This window comes from Haliotis rubra, unplaced genomic scaffold (assembly GCF_003918875.1).
Source record: "Haliotis rubra isolate DU_JTF1 unplaced genomic scaffold, ASM391887v1 Scf414, whole genome shotgun sequence".
Taxonomy (NCBI): domain Eukaryota; kingdom Metazoa; phylum Mollusca; class Gastropoda; order Lepetellida; family Haliotidae; genus Haliotis; species Haliotis rubra.
The window spans coordinates 48,876-75,305 of record NW_025767096.1 but is presented as its reverse complement, the minus strand read 5'-3'; the positions used below and the strand labels follow the sequence as shown (position 1 = coordinate 75,305).

Here is a 26,430-nt window from a genome sequence, read left to right as displayed (position 1 = left end):
AGAAACACATGACATGACGTGGGTGTTGTCAAGTTGAGGAAACATAACACATGTTATGAAAATGGGATATTCATGCAGGCAGAGTTAAAGAAGAAGAGTTTTCAACTCAGTACCAATGATGGATGTATGGTTGACAGACAGAAACACAAGCGAAAAACTCAGGTCACATCATGTAGGGTGTGCTGGCATAAAGTGCTCTTATTTGGCCCAAATCATCAATACGGAAAAATAAATTCATATAAAAATAATATAATAGATACTGGAGAGTATGGATTTATTTCTGTGACACTATGTAAGTCTTACATTTATTGGCAACATGAAAAAAAAGTATTCGCTAATGATTTACATAATTTAAATATGTCATTAGCTTGAAGTTCAGATATATTAGAAACATTTATGTCATTGTGATTAATATATGTGTATTTATAAAGTTGATTACTGACATTTGTACATTGTCAATCAGACAACATCCTAAACATCTTATACAAATAAATAGACAACAATTTTACTCTGAATTCTTTCTGAAAACTGGTTCAGAAGGCTGAGTTGTCCAAGGCATCACAGTGCAGAGTTGCTTCCCTTGGGCTTGCCAGAAACCTATGTTCATTGGTTTGACTCCTGGTCATGTGTCTTGGTTTGTCAGCTTCATACCAGTCCTTGTGCGTTTAACCAAAGTCGTCAACAGCTGAGATATGTATCACTTCGGGCTTCCTCACACATAATACTGATACGGAATTATATATCTGGGTGAGTGAGTTTTGTTTTACGCCGCACTCAGCAATATTCCAGCTATATGGTGGCAGTTTGTAAATAATAGAGTCTGGACCAAACAATCTAGTGATCAACAGCATCAGCATCAATCTACGCAATTGAGATACAGTGACGTGTGTCAACCAAGTCAGCAAGCCTGATCACCCGATCCCGTCAGTCGCCTTTTACAAGAAGTATGGGTTACTGAAGGTCATTCAAACCCTGATCTTCATGGGTATTATATATCTGGCGTACAAACAGTTTTGTTAAAACCCGACACTCACTCACCCATTCTTCTTGAACAGTACTGGATCAATACAATAAATAAACAGAATTACTTAAAACGCTGATTTGATGTGCTGTTGACAAGTGCATTTCAACTACTTTGCTCTAACAAGATAAATGTACTGCAACCAGTACTGAATGTCCATTAAAAAAAACCCCCAGAAATCCATACCTTATCTGTCTTCACTGAAGCTCTTCTAAATACCACTGGAAGGCACAGTAGTTGTTTGCCCTGTATGTCACACTGAAGGTTCCCTGGAACTTGGTGAACAGATTGTTAAATAATTCACTGCTTCACCTTGGGGCTGACCTGTCCATACAGTTGTATCCTTTGGAGGAACAGCTATTTTGCCAAACACACAGGGAACTATTGGTCTCACAAGCAACAATGATTGTATCCCGTTCCAGACTGGCATTATGCTGAGCTTTGTATCTTATTATTTAGCACCAGCTTTGCAGTATGTGTCTGGAAGGGTAATGTCATTGGCTTCTGCACAAGCTGTGGCACTGTGTCTGATCAGGCCAACAGAACAAAACACCATGTCACATTGAAACCACTTTTGAATTCTGTTAAAAGGTATTTTTTCATAACATGAAACTGTTTTACTAAGATTTAAACCATGTGCAGTGTTTGTTTGTCAGTACAGCCTGGTTCTTGTGTGAGAGACATTCACGAATTTCCACACCTGAGCCCTACTTGCACTGGTTTTACTGTAATTAGCTCCAAGTTAGATGTGATGACGTTTCTCTGGGTCTGACCTAGGACGCTGATTAACTTTATATGTTGTTAACGTCTTGATTCCGAAGTTGAATCTAAACGTTAACCGGAAATCAGTAATAGAACTTGGTGGGAAAACAACCACATATACAATGTATTACACTTTGGATTTTCTTACATAATAAATAAATAACACTGCCACTTGATAGCAAAAGCAAGACACCATTATCGCACACACGAATCGTCAATGTGTCATGGCATGAACCTTCAGCTATATTAGTTAAAAAGCATGGCTGCTAAAAGCTGATACGATTGCCGATCAGAGGTATGTGCTCAAATCTTTGAAGGGCATTTAGAAGTGGAATGCATAAGAAAAGCAAGATTTATGCATGTCAAATTCTTTATTGTGAATAACACAAACGTCGGAGGAAAAACAAGATGAATGAACAAGAATACACCCTGAAATGTGTTATTCACAATAAAGAATTTGACATCCCAACATCATGCTTTTCTTGGCTACATGCTGCCCACCTTTGAGTCTACTCAGACCTGTATTTCTTGAATGTCATCAAGACCTCTTAAATGTAATTGTTCAAACAAAACAGCAAATAATCTTACCCATGCAAGGTAGTTATGGTCATTTTGTACAACGGCATCCAGGCCGTTAATGGCCCAGTCTAAGTAAACTTAGTCTCAGTATTATTCGTTACCCTACTGTACTGAGTAGAGGAGTGTAACGAATAGTACTGAGACTAAGTTTACTTAGACTGTTAATGGCCAAAATTATGCTAATCAGCTTGACAATATCAGGCTTTAAGTAATGGAAACGTCCCTTATGATGTGTTTTTCCACCAGGAGAATACATCCATGCAAAGTCTTGTTGCTATGCTGTTGCAAAGGATTATTTTGCCTTTGAACACCTTGAGAACCCTCTCATGCTGTCGATCACTGGATTGTCTGGTACAGACTCAAATACTTACACACTGCTGTTACTGAATGCGGCGTTAACAACAAACTAAAAGACTTGAACACCCTTCCTCTTCACCAGATTGGGTTGATTTCTGTCTCCCTAACCCCATGAAACTGTCTGGCCAGGATCGTTGTTATGACGTCATTTCTGCTGTTGTTTTCTCCACTTGTTTTCTCATTACTGTCAACCCATGATGACAAAATTTGGATGCTTATAATATTATAATACATTGTCATGATGCGTCGTAATAACAACGACAAACCCTTATCTTTGACGGTAGAAGAGTGACAGTCAATATAACAATTCAGTCCCGATTATGAGGATGACTTTATCAATCACCATCAAATATATTCATATATAAGCTATGAAGTGAAGCTCAACGCTCAGTCAGAATGTTCGGCCGGGAGTAGAAGACCTCTTTTGTCCTGAATACAATGCAATCCATTACAATTACAAAAAATGGAATATAGTTTGATCGCCATCATAGCAAAATGCATCATTAAACGTCATGGGAAGTGAGTTAACGTGTGCCCTTCTTCACTCCCCACAGTCTCAAGTGTATACTCAGACTTATATAAGGTCAGTCGACCCTCCTGACGTTGCCCACGTCGTCAGATCCACTAAAACAAAGATTCGTGGACTATTGTTACATCCACCCTGATAACACACGTGTACATTGCCCATATGTACTCCCTAGCCTAGTGTTTCACTTAGGTTTCGTGTCCTCACGGGTAGGTTCCGAGCCTTCGCTCTTGATCAGCCCCAAACTTCGGCCTTCAATGTTCAATGCCAGTGTCACTTAACAAGCCTATGCTCCATCCTGTACGTAACGCCAGAAGATGATAAGGCAGAATTTGCTGGCCTTGGTTAATGGAGTGCAGGGTTCAGGGCAAGAAAGTTTAATCATCCATGTATGGTATGGAACAATAACATCATGTTATAATATACAGATAAGTATGTTCTTATCTATCCTCCAACTGCTGGTTGTAACGCATATGTTCACTTGACTCAATGTGTTCAACAACAATCACCATTAAAATGTGTAACCTCTTCAACCTATAAGTGATTTAATGGGCATCAACACGTCTATAAACACTCGTGATTACACAGAAATGATTTACTGTAGATTCTTCCATCTATTTAATTCTCACCTGTGCTTCTCAGACCCATATTGCAAAGCTGGTCAGTCGTTGCAGGTGCAAAATAATAAGAAAGGTCAACTTAATGCCAGTTAGCTGTCTGAGACGGGATACAATCATTGTTGCTTGTGAGACCAATCTGTTCAAATGAAATGACATTCCCTACATAACCACATCATTTGCACAGACGACCTTGGGATCTGAGGTCCACAGTCCGATATGGATGGTAACGTCCTCTCAGCGTGTCACAAACCTCTAATTGTGAGTTCGAATCCTAGAATCCGCTGATCACCTTTCCTGGACTGTCGGTACCATGCCCGTGCTCTCGAATCTCCTCCGCCTGAACCATCACATCAAGCTGGCACGCTTTCATACAACCGAATATTGTTCAAAGCGGTATCGAATTACACAATGCCAATAAAACTATATATATATTATTTTCAAACTCTCAGAAGTACATTGTACCCGTGAAGGTCCGGGTTAGAATGAACCTTCAGTAACCCATGTTTGCCGTAAGGCTCGATGGCATGGTTGACTCATGTCATCGGTTCCCAATTGCACAGGTCAATGCTCATGCTGTTGATCACTGGATTGCCTGGTCCAGACTCGATTATTTACAGACCGCCGCCATATAGCTGGAATATTTCTGAGTGCGGCGTAAAACTAAACTCACTCACTCACTCAGAAGTGCATTGTCTATTTCTGAAGAAGATATAACATTCTCACTCTTAGTTTTCTTATTATTCAGTCACAAACGTAGATAATAGATTAATACGCTTTGTTTTTGTTTCATTGGTGGATATTTCTTTGCTCTGTGGTTAATGTCGACGTAGTTTGGTATGGGTCCGTGTAGGTTAGTTTCGGCGTGGTTCCGTTCACTACGTCCCAGTAACCAAGAATGTGAGGGGATCTAACTGGTTCCGGCGCGGATTTCTCTGCTATTTCTTTAAAACAGACAGAATGCTGCGAAGTCCGTTTGAGTCTGTATTCGTGGCAGAGTAGAAATACATACAGACAGAGATATTTCACACCAGAATATCTAAACAAGTAGATAGAGTAAATAAACTTAACAAGTAGATATAACATAAGCAAAATGACAAAATGTTATTTGGGTAAATACGGTACGATTAAGGTGACAGACTGGTACGTATGACTGGTATGAACGTTGTTGATTATTAGGAAAGTTACAGTAAGATAATTACACGGTGGATCGTGTGTGATAATAGACAACAGCTAATAACCAGTCATCGTCACAAAATCATCGACAACTAGAACCATGTGACATGTTATATTAGGAAGTACCCAACACAAGTAGCCTACTAGAAGCTGTACTATACTGAGAAAGTGTCATCCCATAACATATGTTACATTTGACCACTTTCTAAATGGCCGCTTAATTTAGTGTGCATTCATAACTAGAACCATACCCAGCAAAGTCCATATAATCGTGAACCGCCTCCGTGGTGTAGTGGTTAGAGCGTCCGCCCGGAGAGCGGAAGGTCGCGGGTTCGATCCCCGACCGCGTCATACTAAATGACGTTAAATATGGTACTTGTTGGTCCCTGCCTGGCGCTCGGCATTAATGGGTACAACAAGGACTGGTCGGCTCGGTGTCAGTATAATGTGTCTGAGTGGGGTATTCATGCTTCACTGCGGCATGGTATCTCAGTGGGCTAGCACTATAAAACCAGCTTAAGTCTGGTCGTCATATGAGCGAAATATTCTCCAGCACGACGTTAAACCCAATTTCACCTCACCATATAATCATGTGGGTACAGCAAGAGCATCATCAAGATCAAGTTGACCAGTGTCAACATTCTATTGAATGTGCTTCCCGATCTTTGTAAATATACTCTCCCAAAAAAGTAACGCATCATGAAAATAGCGATTTCATGTAGCAATGAATTAAAACGTGATTCATTTTACAAAAGGTTTTGGTCTGTTTATGAGTCCTATGGTGTTTATATTTTGAAACATCACAACAAAACGCACCATCCGTAAAATACCCGTATTTTACAGCATGATTTGCAATTTCGGCGTGTAGTGACACAGAATACACAATTCACATGCAATGCACGTGATAGTTGGGATCAGATAGTCTCAATGATGTGTATAAAAGGTTGATCGCTGTCTGTGGATTATTCACTGCATTTGGAATATTGTTGACGAACGCAAAATGCCACGTCTAAGTGAAGCCAACCGTCATATCGCCATTGGTTTGCTTGAAGCTGGCCAACGTGCAGTTGCCCGACGCATGAATGTTCGTCAAAGCACCATTTCCCGGTTCTGGGAGAGATATCGCCGGCAGAATGCGGTAGCAGATGCCCCTCGTAGTGGGCGACCTCGAGCGACCAATGCGGCGCAGGATCGCTACATCCGGGTACATCATCTGCGTCATCGAACAGCTACTGCGACCAGTACCGCTCGACAAATACCCGGATTGAGGAGGCATTCTGCACAGACCGTCAGGAACAGGTTGAGAGAGGCTGGTTTACGTGCCAGAAGACCTTATTTTGGCCCTGTGCTTCGACAACAACATCGTCAACATCGAGTTCAATGGCCTGAAACGTTCAGGCCTGGAACCTACCGAATTGGGGTAGAATCTGGTTCAGTGATGAATCACGATTTCTATTGGAACGACGCGATGGAAGAATGCGGGTGTACAGACGTCGACGCGTGAACGTTTCGCCGACGCTTGCATTCCCCAGGTGGACAGATTCGGCCGGGACAGTGTTATGATGTGGGGGACGATCACATGCCGTAGGAGAAGTGATTTAGTGATGATCCAGGGCAACCTGACAGCTCAACGGCACTGTGACAAAATCCTACGCCCACTCCTCCTTCCAATCATTGATCGCCAGAGGGAGTTGTTTCAACAGGACAATGCCAGGCCCCACACAGCACGTCACACTAGAGACTTCCTCCAGAACCACAACATCAATGTGCTCCCCTGGCCCTCAAGATCACCGGACTTAAACCCGATCGAACATCTGTGGGATGCCCTGGACAGACGGGTGCGACGCCGTAGCCCTCAGCCCCAGACACTTCAGCAACTCGCACAGGCACTACAGGCAGAGTGGGCTGCGATTGGGCAACACGAGATTCTGAGACTTATTCGTTCGATGCCGAGGCGAAGCCGTGCAGTTCTGGATGCCCACGGTGGTCACACGAGGTGTTGACTTCAGCGCCACCACACGTCTCCATGTGACACTCAAACTGACTTTCCTCGAGTTGGTGCCAAAGACGGATAAGTCTGCATTCCCAGGGTGCAATTTCGCTATATTTCATTGACTCATAAAGCCTACAAGATGTTTCAAAATAAACATAAAAATACAGTTATGCTTTTCCTATATGCGTTTCTTTTTTGGGAGAGTATATTTGTTGGAACATAGAACTGAGAATATATAAGTTTTGGAAACCAGTTAGGCTCTTTCTCCACTACATATCCCTCGCTTTACGCATTTAGTGCAGATCCAAACTGTGTTTTATGATCTCTGGCAGTGTATGAAATAAGGCCCGTCCGACCGCCCGAGACGGGCTAGATTTCTGAGGACAGTCTAAATTTACAGCTAGCCAGCCCGATGGTCTGATAAATTTTTTTCGTAAATTTGAGTAAATTCACCATTTCTTGGTGTTTGGTCTGCTTAAATCCATTTTTGGCTGGTAACAATTTGAAGTTACCAGCCCTGACGTCTGGCTGGATTTTTGGCTTATTTCATACACTGTCTCTGGCACCCAATATATGATTCGCTAAAATATCTTCCATCCAGTTTCACTTGAATTACTTTTTTTTCGGTTTAGACGTTTAAAGTTGGTTAGGGATTTTCTTCATACCCATTCTACTTTTAGCACAGCCAAGCCCACTGGCCTGACACCCCAATCCCGTTAGTGGCCTCTTAATGACAAGCATGGACAATTGTATTCCGTAGCCTATCGCGGATTTAGTGGAAGCATGTCATTGTGATTGATGCTCATGATGAAAGTCACTGGACTGTCAAATCCAAACAGTCGTCATATACACAGAGTATTGCCGAGTGTGGTTATTAACAACAAACAAACAATCCCATCGGATCAAGTCCGTTTTGAAGCTGATGGTCGTGTTGGTATTTTATGTGCGCATTTAGAACTTGATTGCCAGTACGGAGTAGCCTCCCCCTTTTCCTCACGTTGTCCAACCACTGATCTCATACGTAGTCTTTGCATGTGAAAACAAAATCATTGTTGCAGATAAATTCATTACAAGATACTAGAAATGATATTAAATCTTTTAATGTCACGTCTAAATAACTCATGTCTCTTTTTGGTTAGTTATGTTTTTTTAAATATACATTTACTGCTGATCTCTACCCACGTGGTTAAGGAAAACACATGTGGGACTGAAATGAGAGAGAGAAGACGGTACCGTTACACTGTGATACCGTTATACATAAACTGACGATTCTGCTGAATGTGTCAAACGTGACGATGGAAGACAGCAATTGCTCAGAGTATTCAATGATCAATGCTGTTCATTCATTATGTCAAAAGAACGCAAAATGCAATTCCAAGTTGAAATGGCTACTGTCAAAACAGGTGAGCACTAGCTGTTAAAGTCAGGGAATATTTTGATCTGACATGTTGATATGTTTTCATGCCATTAGAGAGGGGGACTTTGGGGTCATTTGGTAATGCGAGAAAACCAAATCGATCTTACACCACATTGAATGCATACTGATATCAGCTTTATCAAATACGATAGTAATTTACGTCTTGGTTTTGTTTTATATTAATATATATATACACGCGCATATTGCAATCAGTGAGCCGGATGAGTTAATGATAACCCTAACTGCACAGAGACAGTGCCTAAGGTTCACACTTAACACAAATGACAAGGTTTAGAATTTGGTTCAATACATAACTGACCGCCTCCACTGGTCCAGTGGAAAGAGCATCCTAATACGGAGAGTCAGTGTATAAATGTGTCACCTCATCATTGATGGTACATACTGTTACGCTAGGTGTGCTTTTGCATTGAGACATAAAGCAAATACTGGCTGGTTGGATGTCTGTATGTGTCTGAGCTAGTATTACAGAAATTGACAAGTATGTAAGAAGACATACAAGTACCCCCACAGTGCAGTAATCTGAGATGTGTCATTTTACCTCATCTGTTGTCAATGCTCATGGCAAAACTGAAGTATATAGATAACAGTTATGCATACTACATCAGAGACCATGTAGAGATTATAATACATGGTCTCTGATTACATAGACTGACAGACTTACACCATGAGTAAGCATGTTATGGCATCAGTGGTAATATTTTGATAATATTGTATCCAAAAGTTAATCACTCAGCTTCCAGTATATTTATAGAAGTTAATTATAAGCAAGTTGACATATAAAACAAATAAGAATTCATTTAATTGTCTTTTTGTATTCCTACCTGACAGATTTGGCCCCCCTCTGATCGGACAGCCTTGTTGGAGGGTCTGTCACAGCTGTTCCTTGACTTCCAATGTTCCGCTGACATATGCACCAGTGTCCGACCTCTCATCCTCGATATAATTGAGAGATCCAAGACTTCAGTGCTTCTACATGGACATGAAAACAATATTTATATTACCAAATTTGCAGTTGCTTTAAGTTTAGGTATAGGCAGTACACCAGATCTCAGGAACTTTTCTGTTGAATTTTTGAATACATACAAGCCATTTTGTCAGTCACCTAATTCTGATGGAGAGCCAAGGAAGAAAAAGAAGAAAAAAGAAAAGGTAATGGTAGCACTTTTGGCAGACATTATTGACAGTGTACTAAAGGAAGTGTTCTGTAGGCAGACACTATATGCAGAGCACAGCACAGATTGTATATTTGATTTTGATATGGATATGAACTGTTTAGGCATCTGCAGTGATGCTTGTGCTTATGAAGAGAAGCATTTAATTTTAGATTGTCATAAACATGATAAAGATTTCATAAAATTGCTCTGAAAGCTTACATGATGCTATTTGCGTCACTTTTGCAGATAGCTGATTTTTTCTAGACTGTTGTCTTTATATTTTAAACAATTCATGAATCATGTTCACAGAGTGCATGAGTACTCCTGGTTTCACACAAGTTGGAATATTTTGGACATATAACATTCATCCTAATAAGCACCCAGGACATTAGAAGTTGGCAGATGGGGACTTTTATCAAAATCATGTTCAACAAATTAAATTTGCTGTCGGAGATCAAGTAGTAGAGATAAAACGTTGTTGAAACATTAGTGAAACTAAAACTTTTTCAGTAATAGTATCTCAGCAAATATGTACCCCTTCTTTTCAGGTGTTTAGTATTTGTATTCAAATTCTCATCATGATATGGCTGAAATATTGCTGATGTGACATTCAATTTTAACTCACTTACTCTATTTGGGGACCGCCTCCGTGGTGTAGTGGTTAGTAGCGTCCGCCCGGAGAGCGGTGAGTACCCAACAAAAGTGGCATACTAGAAGCTGTACTATACTGAGAAAGTGTAATCCCATAACATATGTTACATTTGACCACTTTCTAAATGGCCGCTTAATTTACTAGAACCATACCCAGCAAAGTCCATATAATCGTGAACCGCCTCCGTGGTGTAGTGGTTAGAGCGTCCGCCCGGAGAGCGGAAGGTTGCGGGTTTGATCCCCAACTGCGTCATACCAAAAGACATTAAAATATGGTACTTGTTGGTCCCTGCCTGGCGCTCGGCATTAATGGGTACAACAAGGACTGGTCGGCTCGGTGTCAGTATAATGTGTCTGAGTGGGGTATTCATGCTTCACTGCGGCATGGTATCTCAGTGGGCTAGCACTATAAAACCAGCTTAAGTCTGGGCTAGTACAAGCAGCTGCACATACACATGCATGCATGTCGTCATATGAGCTAAATATTCTCAAGCACGACGTTAAACCCAATTTCACCTCACCTCACTCTATTTGGGTGTGTTTTCTGTGAAAGGCACAGTGCACATCTAAGGGTAATAGATTATTTACACATTGGTGAGAGAGTCCTTATTAGAGTAGGGCTCGTTGAATAAGATAATTCTGTTATTCACTGCAACCATTATAAAGAACTGGGCATGTTCATTGGTAAGCATGCCAGGAATAGGTTTGGAAGACTTAGTGGTATGGCATATGCATTGCAACAGTTCGTGGCTCAATGGCAGTGTGTTTTTGTGAAAGTGAAATATGTAACAGAGTTCATTGCCTACTTGAGCATGTTGAGTATCACTATCAGTAGCTTCATATATTATTATTTCAGTTGAGCGATCTTGAGTTGTGTCGGGCAATGTGGACCTTTGTAGACGTCCTGGGAGAAAGTGTGGAGGGCTGCATCACACTGGACCTCCTGGTGGCCTATCTGTCTCACCATGAATCCCAAGTCAGATGGTGAGTCTGTCATGTCTGCCGCACCATAAACCTCAAGTCAGGTGGTGAGTGTGTTGTATCTGTCTCACCATGAGCCTCAAGTCAGTTGGTGTCTGTTATATCTGTCTCACCATGAACCTCAAGTCAGGTGGTGAGTCTGTTGTATCTGTCTCACCATGAGCCTCAAGTCTGGTGGTGTGTCTGTTGTATCTGTCTCACCATGAACCTCGCGTCTGTTGTACCTCGCATCATATGGTGAGTCTGTTATATCTGTCTCACAATGAACCTCAAGTCAGGTGGTGAGTGTTGTATCTGTCTCACCATGAGCCTCAAGTCATATGGTGAGTCTGTTATATCTGTCTCACCATGTACCTCAAGTCAGGTTGTGAGTCTGTTGTATCCGTCTCTCCATGAACCTCACATCAGGTTGTGAGTCTGTTGTATCTGTCTCACCATGAGCCTCACGTCTGGTGGTGAGTCTGTTGTATCTGTCTCACCATGAACCTCGCGTCAGGTTGTGAGTCTGTTGTGTCTGTCTCACCATAAACCTCACATCAGATGGTGAGTCTGTTGTATCTGTCTCACCATGAACCTCAAGTCTGGTGGTGAGTCTGTTGTATCCGTCTCACCATGAACCTCACATCAGGTTGTGAGTCTGTTGTATCTGTCTCACCATGAGCCTCACGTCAGGTGGTGAGTCTGTTGTATCTGTCTCACCATGAACCTCGCGTCAGGTTGTGAGTCTGTTGTGTCTGTCTCACCATAAACCTCACATCAGGTGGTGAGTCTGTTGTATCTGTCTCACCATGAACCTCAAGTCTGGTGGTGAGTCTGTTGTATCAGTCTCACCATGAACCTCACATCAGGTGGTGAGTCTGTTGTATCTGTCTCACCATGAACCTCAAGTCAGGTTGTGAGTCTGTTGTATCTGTCTCACCATGAACCTCACATCAGGTGGTGAGTCTGTTGTATCTGTCTCACCATGAGCCTCACATCAGGTGGTGAGTGTTGTATCTGTCTCACCATGAACCTCAAGTCAGGTTGTGAGTCTGTTGTATCTGTCTCACCATGAGCCTCACATCAGGTGGTGAGTGTTGTATCTGTCTCACCATGAACCTCGCGTCAGGTTGTGAGTCTGTTGTGTCTGTCTCACCATAAACCTCAAGTCAGGTGGTGAGTCTGTTGTATCTGTCTCACCATGAACCTCAAGTCTGGTGGTGAGTGTTATATCTGTCTCACCATGACCCTCAAGTCAGGTGGTGAGTCTGTTATATCTGTCTCACCATGAACCTCAAGTCATATGGTGAGTCTGTTGTATCTGTCTCACCATAAACCTCAAGTCAGGTGGTGAGTCTGTTATATCTGTCTCACCATGAACCTCAAGTCAGGTGGTGAGTCTGTTGTATCTGTCTCACCATGAACCTCAAGTCAGGTGGTGAGTGTTGTATCTGTCTCACCATAAACCTCAAGTCAGGTGGTGAGTCTGCTTCCCAGCCTATAGGTGACTGCGGATGTCTGGTTGACGTTCTAGAGGAGATGTAGGAAAGGATACACTGTCACATGGAAACTAACTACTTTAAACATTTAAACTAGTTGAAATTTGAGCTAGTCCCCATGGTAGCTGCACCTAAATGTTTGTGTTGACATAACCAATGCTGTTATATGGCTATATGTTCCACTCTGCAATAAGACAGAGTAAGAGATGTGAGATGTGTTCCAGGTTTGCTGCGGAGGCTGTGTCCCAACTGGTCCGGATGTCAGAGAGTCAGAGGGAGATGTTCCTGCGGAAATACTTCACTGAAGAAGAGATCAGAGAACTTTCTGTTAGGTAATGCAACAATACTTGCCTATCATGCAATTCCTTCAACAGGTAACTTGACATTAGCTGTATTGATACCCTGTCCAAAGCTTTGTGTATTGGTGGACCATCCTTCATCTCCCCATTAACTTTCATATATCATTAGCTGCATGATGATATGGGTTGTTTCTTGTTCATTTCATCACTGGTTTGGCTGGTCCAGACTTGCCTGTTTACAGGCCAAACATATCCCCAGAAATATGTGCTGGTCGTTTGAGGTCACCTAATGGAATTAGTGACTCGGCAGATAGTGTGTCATCATACCTTGAAGGTTTGGATTGTAACTCTCAGATGTTGGATGTCTGGTTCGCCCTGATCGTGTATCATGCCTCCAGACTTGTGGTACTGGTAAATGTCTGACTTGCTTCACTTTGGGATTTCCTCACACATTAAGTGAGTGAGTCGGGTTTTACGCCGTTCTTAGCAATATTCCAGCAATGTTACAGCGGGGGACACCAGAAATGGGCTTCCCACATTGCACCCATCGCACATTAAGCTCACCGCACACTGACATAACTGGAATACTGTTCAAATTTTGGGTGAACCAAACTCTCTCACTCATTTTGACTCAATTTGTTAAATGAAAATAATGCATATTTTGTTTCATTTCAGATATTTATTAGATGATGGTCCTAAAAGGAAGGCTGAGTCTTTGGTTGTCGTGACAACAGATGTGAAGAAGTTGAGTCACACGATGCAGGGCCTGGTCAGCATGGACTTCAGTGACAGTGTTGTGGAAGTTGCTGGCCTCCTGTTGCCAAGACTACAAGGGGAGACAATCATGGTGAGTAAAATTTCACAAATGGCAACTTAAGAGCCCAGGGTATCACCCTTCAAATGTTTTAGCACTGGGGCTGTTTCTTGTGAGGTGAACAGACTTTGATGGTTAAAAGGTTTGACATAATTGATCAGGTGATAGACTCTGTGACTTAGTTGATTGCATGTCATCTAGTGAATTGTTGCTGATATCAATCACTTGCTTGTCTGGTCCAGACTCTATCATGTGCCATCATTGAGATAGACTATTGCTGAGTGTGTGGAGCTGGATCACAGCATGAAAGAGAAAAAAAAAAACACATTTTTTCTGGATTGCTGGAGGTGTACTGTGGTCAAAGTAGAAACTAAGGTGTTCAAGGTTCAGCATCCCATAATGTACCAAATAGGTTTAAGTCATTCCCTCTGTCAGCTGAATTGTTCATTAAAATTAGTACATTCCTTACATAGCTGAATAATTAATTCAGTTAACTGAATGCCTGACTATATCATTAAGTTTCTCCCAATACATAATCTTTCAAACCAGTTAGTTCCCTTCATATTCTGAATTATTTGCTCAATTCATTTTTGCTGTTCATTCATTTCTCCATAGACGGAATCATGCATTCAATTCATTTACCTGTATACTGCATAATTTATTCAGTTTATTCCCTCCGAGACTTGTAATTCAATTTAATTCATTGCCTTCATAAACTGAATCATTCCTTAAGTTCAGTCCATCCATCTCCATAGACTGATCATTCATTATTATTAGGATTATTATTATATATATAGCTCACATATCCACGCACTAGTGCATGCTCAAGGCGCTGGCATTTTTTCCCTCGATCATTGGATGTCAATATCAACTGCACATCGTATTAGCAATCTCAGCTCCCTTGGGAGTATACAACTCTTGCTGCTACTAGGTGCACCGAGTTATTGTGGCTTTCTCATCCTAACGAGGTTATTCCCTCCGTAGTCTTGAGCTGTTTCATTTCATTCCCTTTCTAGACAGCGTCTGTGGAGCTGGTTCCCGTGCCCTCCATGCTCAGCAACCTCCGCAGCCTGGCACTGGCGGTCGTGTCGGGGGCCCCGGTCCTGCTGCAGGGGCCAGTCGGCAGTGGGAAGACAACTCTTGTCCAGCACCTGGCTGGCCTGACAGGGAGACACACCACACCACACCTGATCAAGATACAACTAGGGGACCAGACTGACAGCAAGGTAGGCAGATAACACAGGGGTGTAACAGCTGTTGATAACTGTAAAGGTTGTGTGGAGATATTATGAAATGTCAATGTTTGAATAATGCATATTTGTTACTAAGCCTCCTTCAAAATGGGAATTAGTGAAATTTGATAATTATTTGAGAAAAATAAGTTTGAACAAAATATTTTGCCTGCATTAGTAATTGTAAAACTTGATAACAGGAGTGGGATGTCAGGAGATAAAACTCACTGTTATCTAAACATAGTTGTATGTAGGGACGGATGTTTGTCTGGTTGATCCCACCTGTGTTCGTGTGTGCAGGCACTGCTTGGCACCTACAGATGCACGGAGGTCCCGGGGGAGTTCGTGTGGCAGCCAGGCATCCTCACGCGGGCCGTAACTGAAGGATTCTGGGTCCTTTTGGAAGACATTGACTTTGCACCGATGGACGTTGTGTCCATACTCCTGCCCCTGTTGGAGACCAACACATTGACCATTCCAGGTCATGGGGACAACGTCAAGGCCAACCCTGGCTTCAGACTGTTTGCCACACAACGGTGAGATTTACAACCATGTGTGAATAGTAAATGTGTCAATAAGCAAAGATTCAGTTGTCAGTCTGGTCTGAACCTCAACAACAGGTTCTGATGCTTCTCCCTCTTCTGCAGACTTGTAGGAAGCAGCAGTGGGTGGCATCGTCAGCACAGCGGTAGTGCTCTCCTCCTGGAGAAGATGTGGACCAGGATCAATGTTGAACCCCTCTCACGCTCTGAGCTGGAAAAGGTTTGTTGACTGTAATCACCTCGAATATCAAGTAGCCTAGTGGTTAAAGTGTTGGCTTGTCACGCCGAATACCCGGGTTCGAATCCCCACATAGGTACAATGTGTGAAGCCCATTTCTGGTGTCCCCCGCCGTGATGTTGCTGGAATATTGCTAAAAGTGGCGTAAAACCACACTCGGTCAGTCAGTCGAATATCAAGTGTAGTGTATCTCAGTTCCACAGTGTCATATTGCTGGTAGTTTTGCGTAATATCAGATTAAATAACCTATAACCTCAATGTATTTACATGCACAATTATATCACCTTGAAGTATGTGATATGATACATTAGTTACACACATTGTGGTACATGCAGGTGATAGTGAGCCAGTTTCTTCACCTTGAAGTATGTGATACGATACATCAGTGATATACATTGTGGTACATGCAGGTGATAGTGAGCCAGTTCCCCCAGTTGGCCACCGTGGTGGAGAAGCTACTGGACATATACCTCATGTTGTCAGCCGGCAAACACGACTCCGATACGTCTATATCAGACACCGACAGTACAGGAAAGTTCCTGTCTTTAGCAGGGAGACTAGTGTCTACCAGGTGAGTTCAACATTACCCTCAGTGAACAAGGAGGTGATTGTTGGAGCGTCAGTTGAGTTGTGTGGATAGCTTCCATGGGTCTCTATGTTAGTCAACTGACATGCCTACACCGAATCACGTGGTTCTTGATTTGACTCTTAGACATATCACTTTATCCGAAATATGCTTCGGTTCACTCAGCAGTGCAAGGTTCCTGGTACAATGAGATGGTAATGTGCCTGTTGATCTTCTAGTGCTTGACAGGCAGATTCTGCTGTGTTCACCCTAGAGAGCCAAGAGTAAAATCGAATGCATGCTGATCCATGTAGGATTCTAGAATGCCCCTTTATGAAATGGAAGTATAGAGCAATATACATGTCATTGTTATTGGGTTTGTTTGGTTTTTTTTGTTATCATTATTGATATATTTATACCTTTCAGTGAAAAATTTGTAATTCAAACAATTCATACCTGGCTTTGAAAATATATCTGCCTCATGTTTTGTTAGAGATCCAATTCTCTGAGCATAATCTTCAAATTATTGATGTTAGTTGAAAAAAAACAACAATACTGCCTGTTTTCGATTTCACCGTCTGTGTCATGTTGCAGGGATCTCATGACATGGATCAACAGAGTCAGTTCCGAGTTCGATATATCATCCACCGAGGCTGGCACCAAGGTGTTCCAGGAAGCCTTGGACTGTTTTGTGTCCTGTCTCCCCAAACCAAGCAAGAGGATGCCATTAGCAGAGGCCATTGGCGCTAAACTCAATGTATCAAAAATAAAGGTATTATTGTTAATGTTATTGTGTGATATATGAAATATTGGCCAAAAGGTCATGTGATCACAGAGAATGTTTTGTTAATATTACATTGTGTTACTAGAAATTCATGAACAAGAAGAAGATGGTGCTCCAGTTCTGTTTTCTTTTATGAATAAGGATGTTGTTGATAAAACCTTCGGATCATTGTAATTGTGGTATAGATAACTACTTGACTTGGACATAAAGAAAATCAGAAGATTTAATACACTGCAACATTATTAGTGTAAATAAGTGGATGCAATGTGTTGTAGTTGTGGAGTGTGGTAACAGTTACTTATATGTAGCTGTTTATAACTCAAGGGATTCAAGAGGCGGTGGGGTAGCCTAGTGGTTAAAGCGTCACGGCGAAGACCCGGGTTCCAATCCCCACATGGGTACAATGTGTGAAGCCCTTTTCTGGTGTCCCCCGCCGTGATGTTGCTGGAATATTGCTAAAAGCGGCTTAAAACCAAACTCAGTCAGTCAGTCAAGGATTCAAATAAATCTTCATCAATGCAAACTGTACCAGTGCCTGTTGTTTACGTTATGTGAAGAACAGATGTCAACCCGGCCTTGGTGCATGTTGCATTTGTGGCGTGTAATGTGACCTCTCATGGACCACAGTGTATTCACAAGCAATAGAGGAATACATGAACCCAGTGAAGTATTGAGGTTGACTTGCCTGAGAATCATGACTGTAGTGTTGCTCCCCGGTATTGTTGATTGATACAGAGTCTGTAGCCATCATACTTTATGCCAGTATTACAGGCCACAGTCAAATATTTTCAATCTTCTCCTCTCACATGTTCCTGGTCCTGTTTCAGGCTGAGTTCTACATCTGTAAGTACAAGCCCAACATTGAAGTGAGTGAGTCATCCTTCACGCTGGCTGGCGTTATTCTTCTTCATAGAGATCGTCCTTGGGGTACATATTATGCATTTTTCAAGCTGAAAATGTCCTGTGACAGTTGTATCAATGTTTTTGAATAAAAGATTGTACAATAAATAAACTCTTTTATTTATTATCGGCCCCTACCTCACGGAGTTACCTCCCGTTAGCATGCGCACCAACTGGAGTAAGCTCCTAGGCCCATTATCATCATTCCTTCTGCTGTCACTGCGTGAACAGGCGTCCATGAGCATTACAGCTGAACTTTTTCTGATAAAGAAAACTATGTCTGATACTACACCACCTGTATGTATGGTCTTTATTTGCCTATGAAAGGAACAGTAAAGCTTTACAGTTGGTTGTTTCATAATTGTGACTTTGTATTAATTCTAATACGCTAACTTTCCCGTGGTTTACGCACATGTTGCTCTGCCATGGCGGGAAGTTTAGCGTGCCATGTGGTCGTAATATTGCGTATTGAACCAACTATTACTTCCCGTGGTAGCCTTCACGTATTTTTCAATGTTTTCTACGTGTATATATGTTGCTGGTCCGCCGTTAGCTACATGCTTGCGTGTTTGCTTTCAGGCCTTTTCCTCCTGTTAGGTCTGTGGACAGAGCATTCCCGCGGGCCGACAGGCATGACCAATGTGTAGCCTGTCTGGAAAAGACCGGCCATGGCTTGAAGTGTGTCCAATATGTCTTGGGTTTTCCCCGTGCCCAAAGAGGAGGGCTGACACTCTCTTTTACAAAGAGATCGCGAGGCGGGTGGGGAACTCACCCAGGTCCCCGTCTAAGGCCCAAAAGCGGTCGCGTAGGGGAAAAAATCCCAAAGCCAATCCCCTCTCCTGCTTCTACTGGTGGGTTTGACATGTCATTAATGGATAAATTGTTTCAGCAACATATGGACTCCGTGAAGTCCCTCGTCCGTGAGTCTGTTGGGGCTCCGGCAGGAGTTCCTCGCTCACTCTGGGCCAGGCGGAGAGTCAGGGGTGGGATCGCCGGGCTCGGCTCGATCCCTCAGCCTTGGCGTCTGTAGACCCGTTGCCTCTGGCCCGGTCCGGGCGCCTCGGCTGCCTGGAGGGAGGTGCTCCCAGTCCCCTCGGAGTTGGCGCGGGGACCGTTGAGTATTCCTGGGGTTCCGATCCTGCGCCCTCCGCCCCATGAGGCGGAGGCACCAGTTCTGCCTGGTCTGCCTCCAGCGTCACCGGGACGGGGTCCGTGCAGCTTGCAGGCTGGCGGGGAGCACTCTGTCTGCTCCTCCCTCTCTGTGGTTCCTAGTGCTAGGCAGCCCACGGGTCGGGGTTAGGGGTCCTCTTTCAGAGGAGACCCAGCCTCAGACTTCGGGCTCGAGCGCCCAGTCGATGGATACTGGGGAGGTAGAGGAGCATGGCGGTGCTTTCCGTTTTGCCGGCTCTGCGGGAGGTCCGGCAAAGGATTGCGAGGGCCTACCCCAGGCAGCGGTGCCTGTTGGCAGCTTCGGACTTCGGCTGAGTTCCGCTTGCCAGGCGGCGTTTGCCCCTAGGCAGCCCTACGCATGAGGCGCAGCTCCGCATTCTGCCCTCGTTGGTACAGGGCGTGGTTGATCCCCTCTTGTCTGGTTCCGTGTCGGTTGACTTGCGGGCTTTATGCGGAGATACCAGCTTGGGGAGGAATCCCTGTTCGTGGTACCCATCGTGGGCGAGTGTGTTTTCACTTCCGTCGCCCTGGGGGAGGCTCGGCTTCCTCGGAGCAGCTCCGGCTGCTTTCGGCAAGGCGTGTTACTCCACCGTTTGCCCTGGCGGCATCCCCTGAGGCATGCGTGCGGACCTACGAGGAGGTCTACGGGCAGCTATGCAGCAGGTCAGGGTGGTGGTCCATGAGGCCTACCTCTCCCTCGATACAGAGGTCGGCCCTGGGGCGGGAGGGCATGCTGGTGGCGTTTCGCCGCGCATGTCGTGCTGCTCCGTCAGCTATCTCGGAGTACAGGCCCACCTGCAGCGCGACTCTTTGCGGTCTGCTGCGTCGGCGGTGATGTGCGCAGTCATGGGGATCGCAAGCTGTGGCTGTCGGCGTCTCGGTACTTTCGGCAGCGGCGCAGCAGACCTTGCTGGCCCTCCCTTCCGTCTGGGGGCGACCCTCTTTCCAGGGGCACAGCAGGTCATTCGAGGAGGCTGCGCTGCAGCTACCTCCTTCAAGGACTCTAAGGCCTTGTTGGAGCACCAGCGGGTGTCTGCCCCAGCTCCGTTCCACCTTCCTCCGCCCGGGGTGCAGCCTACACCCGAGTCTGCCGGCTGGCCGGCCGCTTGGTAGGGGTAGGCGGAGGAACAGGTCCGCCAAGGGTAGGGGCAAGGAGCAGTCCTCGACTAGCTCCCAGCCTTTTTCAGCGGCGGCGGGAGGTCTGCCCGACCTCCCGTTAACCCATCAGGCTGTCGCTCAAGCCGTGTGTCGCCCAGTCAGCTCCGCTGCTTTCGGGACAACGCGCGCAGCTCCTACCCCATATCCCAGTGGGAGGCCGCCTCTCTCTATTCCTGCGGAATGGGAGAAGGCTACCAACAATGCTTGGGTGCTGGCCACCGTCAGCATCGGCCATTTACCACTGTGGAGGCGAGGTCCGCCCGACTTCACCCGGCATCGCCGCACTCGGTGCCGTCATGTCAGGCAAGAGGCGGACATATTCTTGGCGAAGTTCAGGCTCTGCTGGACAAGTCCGCCAATCGGCGCATTCCACGGGAGAGGAACAGGCGGGATTTTACTCCGCGTACTTCCCTCGTCGAAGAAAGGCGGCGGGTTCCGTCCCATTCTCAACCTCAAGGGGTTGAACCGCATGCTAGAAGTACCATCCTTCAAGATGGAGACACTGCGCTTCGGTGATCTCATCTGTTCAGCCCGGCGATTGGCTCCGTCAATCGACCTAAAGGATCGCGTATCTGCATGTGCCCATACATCCATCGTTCAAGCAGTACCTTAGGTTCTCTTACGGCGGGATGTGTTACCAATTCAGGGTGCTCCCCGCCGGCATATCGACTGCCCCAAGGGTGTTCACCAAGCTCATGTTAGTCCCGGCTACCCTGGCTTCGTTCGCAAGGAAGGCGTTGTTACCCTTACCTCGGCGACTGGTTGCTTTCGGAGCACTAACACAGCCAGCGAGTCTAGATGCTACTCACACAGTGATAGACATTCTAATTCGACTGGGGTGGATCATCAACCTCAAGAAATCCGACCTGGTACCCACCCAGGACTTGGTTTTCTTGGGTAGCGATTCAAACAAACAAGGATCTCGTTTCCTTGTCGCCCGACCCGGATCACCAGAGTTAGGAGATGGTATCTTCGTTCCTCTCCCAGCCCCAGGCACCAGCGCGGACTTGGCTCCGTCTACTGGAGCCATATGGCGGCGGCGATCTCTGTAGTGTGGCGGTAGCGGTTGAGGATCGCCCTATACAGCAAGCTTTGGCTCGGCTGTGGGCTCACCGCGGAGGATCTGGGCGCAGTCTCACAGTCCCAGTGGTTGACACCTCACCTTCAGTGGTGGACAAATGTCGGGGAATCTCACCAGGGGATCCCCTTGGAAATCCCGGCGCCAGCTCTCACAGTTCAGACCCGATCGTCCCTCACGGGCTGGGGGTGTTCTGGGCAGTCTGTCGGCGTCCGGACTCTGGTCGAAGCGAAGCCCACCTTCACATCAGCGTGTTGGAACTGAGAGCTGTCGCGGTTGGTTTTGGCTTCAGAGAGCATGTCCGTGGCCAGGTAGTCCGTCTTCAGTTGGACAACCAGGCGGCCATGTCGTACATCCTGAAGCAGAGGCGGCACGCGGTGTCCCCAAGCTCCTCGGGGGGCGTGGGACTTTCTCCTCTGAATGCGACCAGTGCGATTGTCAGGTACTCCCTGTTTATCTCCGGGGCTGGAGAGCGTGCGAGCAGATCGCGGCTCTCGCCGGATCCTGGCCCTTACGCAGTGGATGCTTTCGACAGGCAGATTTTCAGAGTAATCTCCCAGTTATGCGCAGATTGCGTTCCAGGTGGATCTGTTTGCGTCGGCGGGGCGCATCAGACACCCGTGTTCTGCTCTCGAATACGGACCCAGGGCGTTGGCTGCGGCGCCTTCCTGCTGGATTGGGCCGGGCAAAGTGCTCTGGGCGTTCCCGCCGTTACCACTCATTCCCGTGTCCTTTCACAGCTGTCCACCCAGCCAGCTCGGCTGCTTGTGCTACTGGCACGCGCTTTGGCGTCACAGAGCTGGTTTCGGTAATTCTCAGGTTTCTGGCTCAGCCTCCTGTTCTATTACCTTTACGACCCGGACATTCTCACTCAGAGCGGGCCCACCCAAATCCCGCAGTTCAGTGGGTGGCTTGGCCTCTGTCAGGTCTAGCCTCGAGCCGCAGCGGAATTCCTGCAGCAGTTGCAGACACAATTCTGGCCGGTGGGGATTAGACAAGCGTTCAGTATGAGGATAGGTGGTCCGCTATGGCGCTGGTGTTCAGATAGGGGGATTGCAGATCCCTTTTCTGCGGATTTAGTCCAGTATTGGAGTTTTGCAAGCTCGTTTGGAAGAAGGCCTGGCGGCCGACCATTAAGTGGCTACTCCACGCTATTTCCACTTTTCACACCCTGTCGATGGTGCTCTTCTGGGGCAGCACCCTCTCGTCTGGCGCTTTCTTGCTGGCGGCGGCGGAGTTCGACCTGCTCTCAGGCGAACCAGTCCACCTTAAGGATTTGTCAATTGTGCTCGATTGGCTGTCGGTCCAACTTTCTCACACCTATCGGCTATTTCCATTCAGTTGTTAGCTTGGAAGGCTGTTTTCTGGTGGCGGTAACATCTGGGCGTAGAGATCGGCGATTTACATGCTATGTCGTCCGACCGAGCTGACTGTGTTTCACACTGATCGTGTCAGCATTAAGCCTCCCGGATACTTACGCCCGAAGGTCGATCCAGCTTTCCATGTGACAGCTCCTATCGAACTTCCACTCTTTACCAGCCTTCCACGCCGGGGACCACTCCTCTGAGCACTCACCCGTTGGATGTCCGTAAGGCGCTCAAAGTCTATATCAAGCGAGCGCGGGGAATCCGTGCGGGTACCCAGCTGTTCTGTTGTTACGGTGGCGGGAAGGCTGGTGTGCCAGCGAGCAAGCAGACTTTGTCTAAGCTGGCTAGTTCGATGTAATATTTGTGCGGCTTATCAGGCTAAGGGCAAGCCTCCCCTGAGGGGTTGAAGGCTCACTTTCGGTCAGGGCAGTAGCGCATCAAAAGCTTTGCATCGGCACTCCCCATTGAAGAGATCTGCTCTGCGCTATTTGGAGCCGGCCAAACGCGTTTATCACGGCACTATCAGCTCGATACACATTCCCGTGTCGATGCGAGCTTTGGCGTTCTGTTCTCTCCAGTGGACAGTGTCCTGCCACCCTGACCGAGTGAGTCTTGGTTTATTGGTTTGTTTATTTGGCTGCTGTACAATAATGTGTGTATTATTGACATATCTGCTACTGTGAGCTAACTACCCCTTCGATTCTCTCAGGAGTAATTAGTCGATTGTGGCGGTATTGACATTCCCCTACGGTGCTCACTAATCGACACGTGGTGGAGTGGGGTTTTGTTGACATTACGTACCGTAATGCGATTGCCTATGCTAAACGTATGGAGGTCGTCTTTGAGCACAAATCCTCCCTGTCAGTTCCCCTCCCATAATGCCTCTCGCGGAAGCGCAACTGGGACAAGTGACAGGTGAGTGTTATGGCGTCTGTTCAATTTTTTTCCATGATACGATCGCTATATTTTGTGTGTGCTTGGACAGAATTCCCTCCTCCCTGGCCTCCGGTCTTTGGGAGTCTGTGTTTATGCATAATATGTACCCCAAGGACGATCTCTATGAAGAAGAATTAACCAAACCTGAAGAGGTTTTCAATTCTTGAAGAGAGTAGATCCTTGAGAAGTAGAACCTCCGCCTCCCCCAATTCTGTTCACTGATATATTCAGCAGAAGGAATGATGATCACGGGTCTAGGAGCTTACCCAGTTGAGTGCGCATGTAGCGAGGAGGTAACTCCGTGAGGTGGGGGCATTATAATAAATAAAAGAGTTTATTTATTGTACAATCTTTTTATTCAAAAACATTGATACAACTGTCACAGGACATTTTCAGCTTGGAAAATGCATAATATGTACCCCAAGGGCGACTCTCTTGAAGAATTGAAAACCTCTTCAGGTTTGGTTAATAGCCTTGAACAGCAGCCATTATGCTCATGACACACTTCATGGAAGATTACCGTGGAATCCACTGGCATGGGTGTAGGGAAAAATCTGGGATTCCCACTCTAACAGCTGGTACTGACATGGTAGAGAGAGGCAGTGTCTGTGGACACCTAGCCACTATGAAGATTACAGGTAAGACATCTCCCAAGAAAACCAAGCTGGCTGTAGGGAGACTTAATGGATCAATCACAGGTTCATCTAGTCCGGACTGGACTATTTCAGGATATAGCTTGAATATTGCTGCGGCATTATCAAATGAATTACATGTTCATTGGTGTGCCTCGTTCTTCTTGATGCTGATTTTCGGAAATCACCTGATATCCTTGATGCCAATAGGCTGAGTATGGTGATTTGGTTTTCAGGACACAGGCTGCACGTAATCAACCTAAACCAGCAGAGTGACAGCACAGACCTGCTGGGAGGGTAAGCTTGAACACATGTTAGGACTTCTATTGTACGTGCCGTCATACAAGATAAATGATTTAGGCTTTTGGATGGAGATCTTTAATTCTGTATTGTTTTAGTTGAATAGCTGACTGTTACCTGAACGTTAATCTATGTTGTTGATTTGTGTAGTGAGACAACAACTCAAACTTTGACTAAATGCAGACAGACAGTTTACGATAACAATCAACCGAGCTTGGTCTGATAGAGGATGCTTGGTATTTTCGCTGGAGAGAATTCTAAATAAGCTTTTTATACAAATGAATTGTTCCACCAATATCTGTACTTGAGTTGTGCTGACCATATATAATATGGCCTCGTATATGTTTGCAGGTTCAAGCCGGTTGATCTGAAGTTTGTCATCATGCCCTTCAGGGAGGACTTTGAGATGCTTTTCATGAAAACTTTCTCCAGGAAACAAAATACAAGGTTTCTGGGCCACATACAGGTTTGTAGTTGTGATAAAACTAAATTACATCGTATAAAGCTGAAAATATATAATTTCATGGTTTGGTTATTCAAAGTGTGAGTGCCTCTGTTGGCCTGTTAGATAGAGCACCTGCCAGTGAGTGGAAGGTTGGTGGTTCAGTCCCAGTGTTATACTTTAAAATATGGTATGTGTTGTTACCCAGCCTGGTTCTTGAAAATGAATGAGAAAACAATTGTGGGCTTGGAGTTAGTGTGCTATGTTTGATTGCTGTTTCCGTGTAAAAATTGTGGTATTGTTCACCTTATGGCAAATATTCCTTGCAAACTGAAAACTTTAGACATCGATGTTCAACAAGTACATGACAATGAAACTTTCCTAATAATATATTTATAATGGGTATGTACTAATGATATGTATTAGATGATTACACAGTTGTATCTTGTATCTGTCAACCTCCCTCTTCGTTTAACAATTTACAAGGATATCTGGGAGCACTGGGCAAGTTTGTGGTCTTTCAGCCCACTCATTTTTCATGTCACATGATTTGATCCAAGATGTCTGACAGTCAAAATGTACAATCAATAATGAACTATGGTAATCATATAATAAGGACGGTGGGGTGGCCTAGTGGTTAAAGCTTTCACTCGTCACACCTACGACCCGAGGGTACAAATCCCACCTGGATACAATGGGTGAAGCCCATTTCTGGGGTCCCCCGTCTTGGTATTGCTGGAATATTGATAAAAGCAGCGTAAAACTCGCTCACTCACTCATATAATAACATGAATGGTCCCTCTGAGTTCATTGTAGCAGTAATGTCTAGTATATCATGTGTCATTTCCTATGCCAGGATTGTTTCTCTCGGAGAAAGTGGGGTGACTTGCTGACACTGATGGACCACACTCAGAAGTCTGCTGCCAAGAAGTTTGGCAAGGGTAGGACTTTCTCTAAATATGTTCAACATGTGTGAGCTGTTTTTGACCCCCAAAGCACTAGTACACCTGTTTCAAGGCTACCTGTAAATACAAAAGTTGCAGCCACTGCACAAGGGCTCTGTGTCTGTGGGAGTTTACAGTTCATTATGTGTGCTGTAATATGATAGGTCACAAAGCTTTAAGTGAAGCTTAGAAAATGTCAAGATGGGAATTTGAGGCTGTATGCTTTACAGAGTTGTCTCCCTTTTCCAGGACCAGCTTGTGGTCACAAAGGCACCTTGTTCATATGTATACATGGC

At 45.1% G+C, this 26,430-nt stretch overlaps 1 protein-coding gene across 1 annotated transcript in view; it reads left to right on the top strand.

The window, feature by feature from the left end:
• Positions 1–8,264: 8,264 nt before the first annotated feature.
• The window catches only part of LOC124288269 (midasin-like), a gene marked incomplete at its 3' end in the record, with an annotated part of 36,535 nt that continues 18,369 nt past the window's right edge, over positions 8,265–26,430 (top strand). Inside the window, exons 1-16 of the mRNA XM_046724781.1 lie at positions 8,265–8,434; positions 9,298–9,618; positions 11,131–11,258; positions 12,958–13,065; positions 13,708–13,879; positions 14,863–15,072; positions 15,379–15,614; positions 15,726–15,840; positions 16,269–16,429; positions 17,018–17,195; positions 18,035–18,073; positions 18,997–19,083; positions 19,301–19,523; positions 24,685–24,745; positions 25,100–25,214; positions 26,047–26,131. Coding sequence (XP_046580737.1) covers positions 8,327–8,434; positions 9,298–9,618; positions 11,131–11,258; positions 12,958–13,065; positions 13,708–13,879; positions 14,863–15,072; positions 15,379–15,614; positions 15,726–15,840; positions 16,269–16,429; positions 17,018–17,195; positions 18,035–18,073; positions 18,997–19,083; positions 19,301–19,523; positions 24,685–24,745; positions 25,100–25,214; positions 26,047–26,131 — 2,347 coding nt within the window. The remainder of the gene's footprint in view (positions 8,435–9,297; positions 9,619–11,130; positions 11,259–12,957; positions 13,066–13,707; positions 13,880–14,862; positions 15,073–15,378; positions 15,615–15,725; positions 15,841–16,268; positions 16,430–17,017; positions 17,196–18,034; positions 18,074–18,996; positions 19,084–19,300; positions 19,524–24,684; positions 24,746–25,099; positions 25,215–26,046; positions 26,132–26,430) is intronic.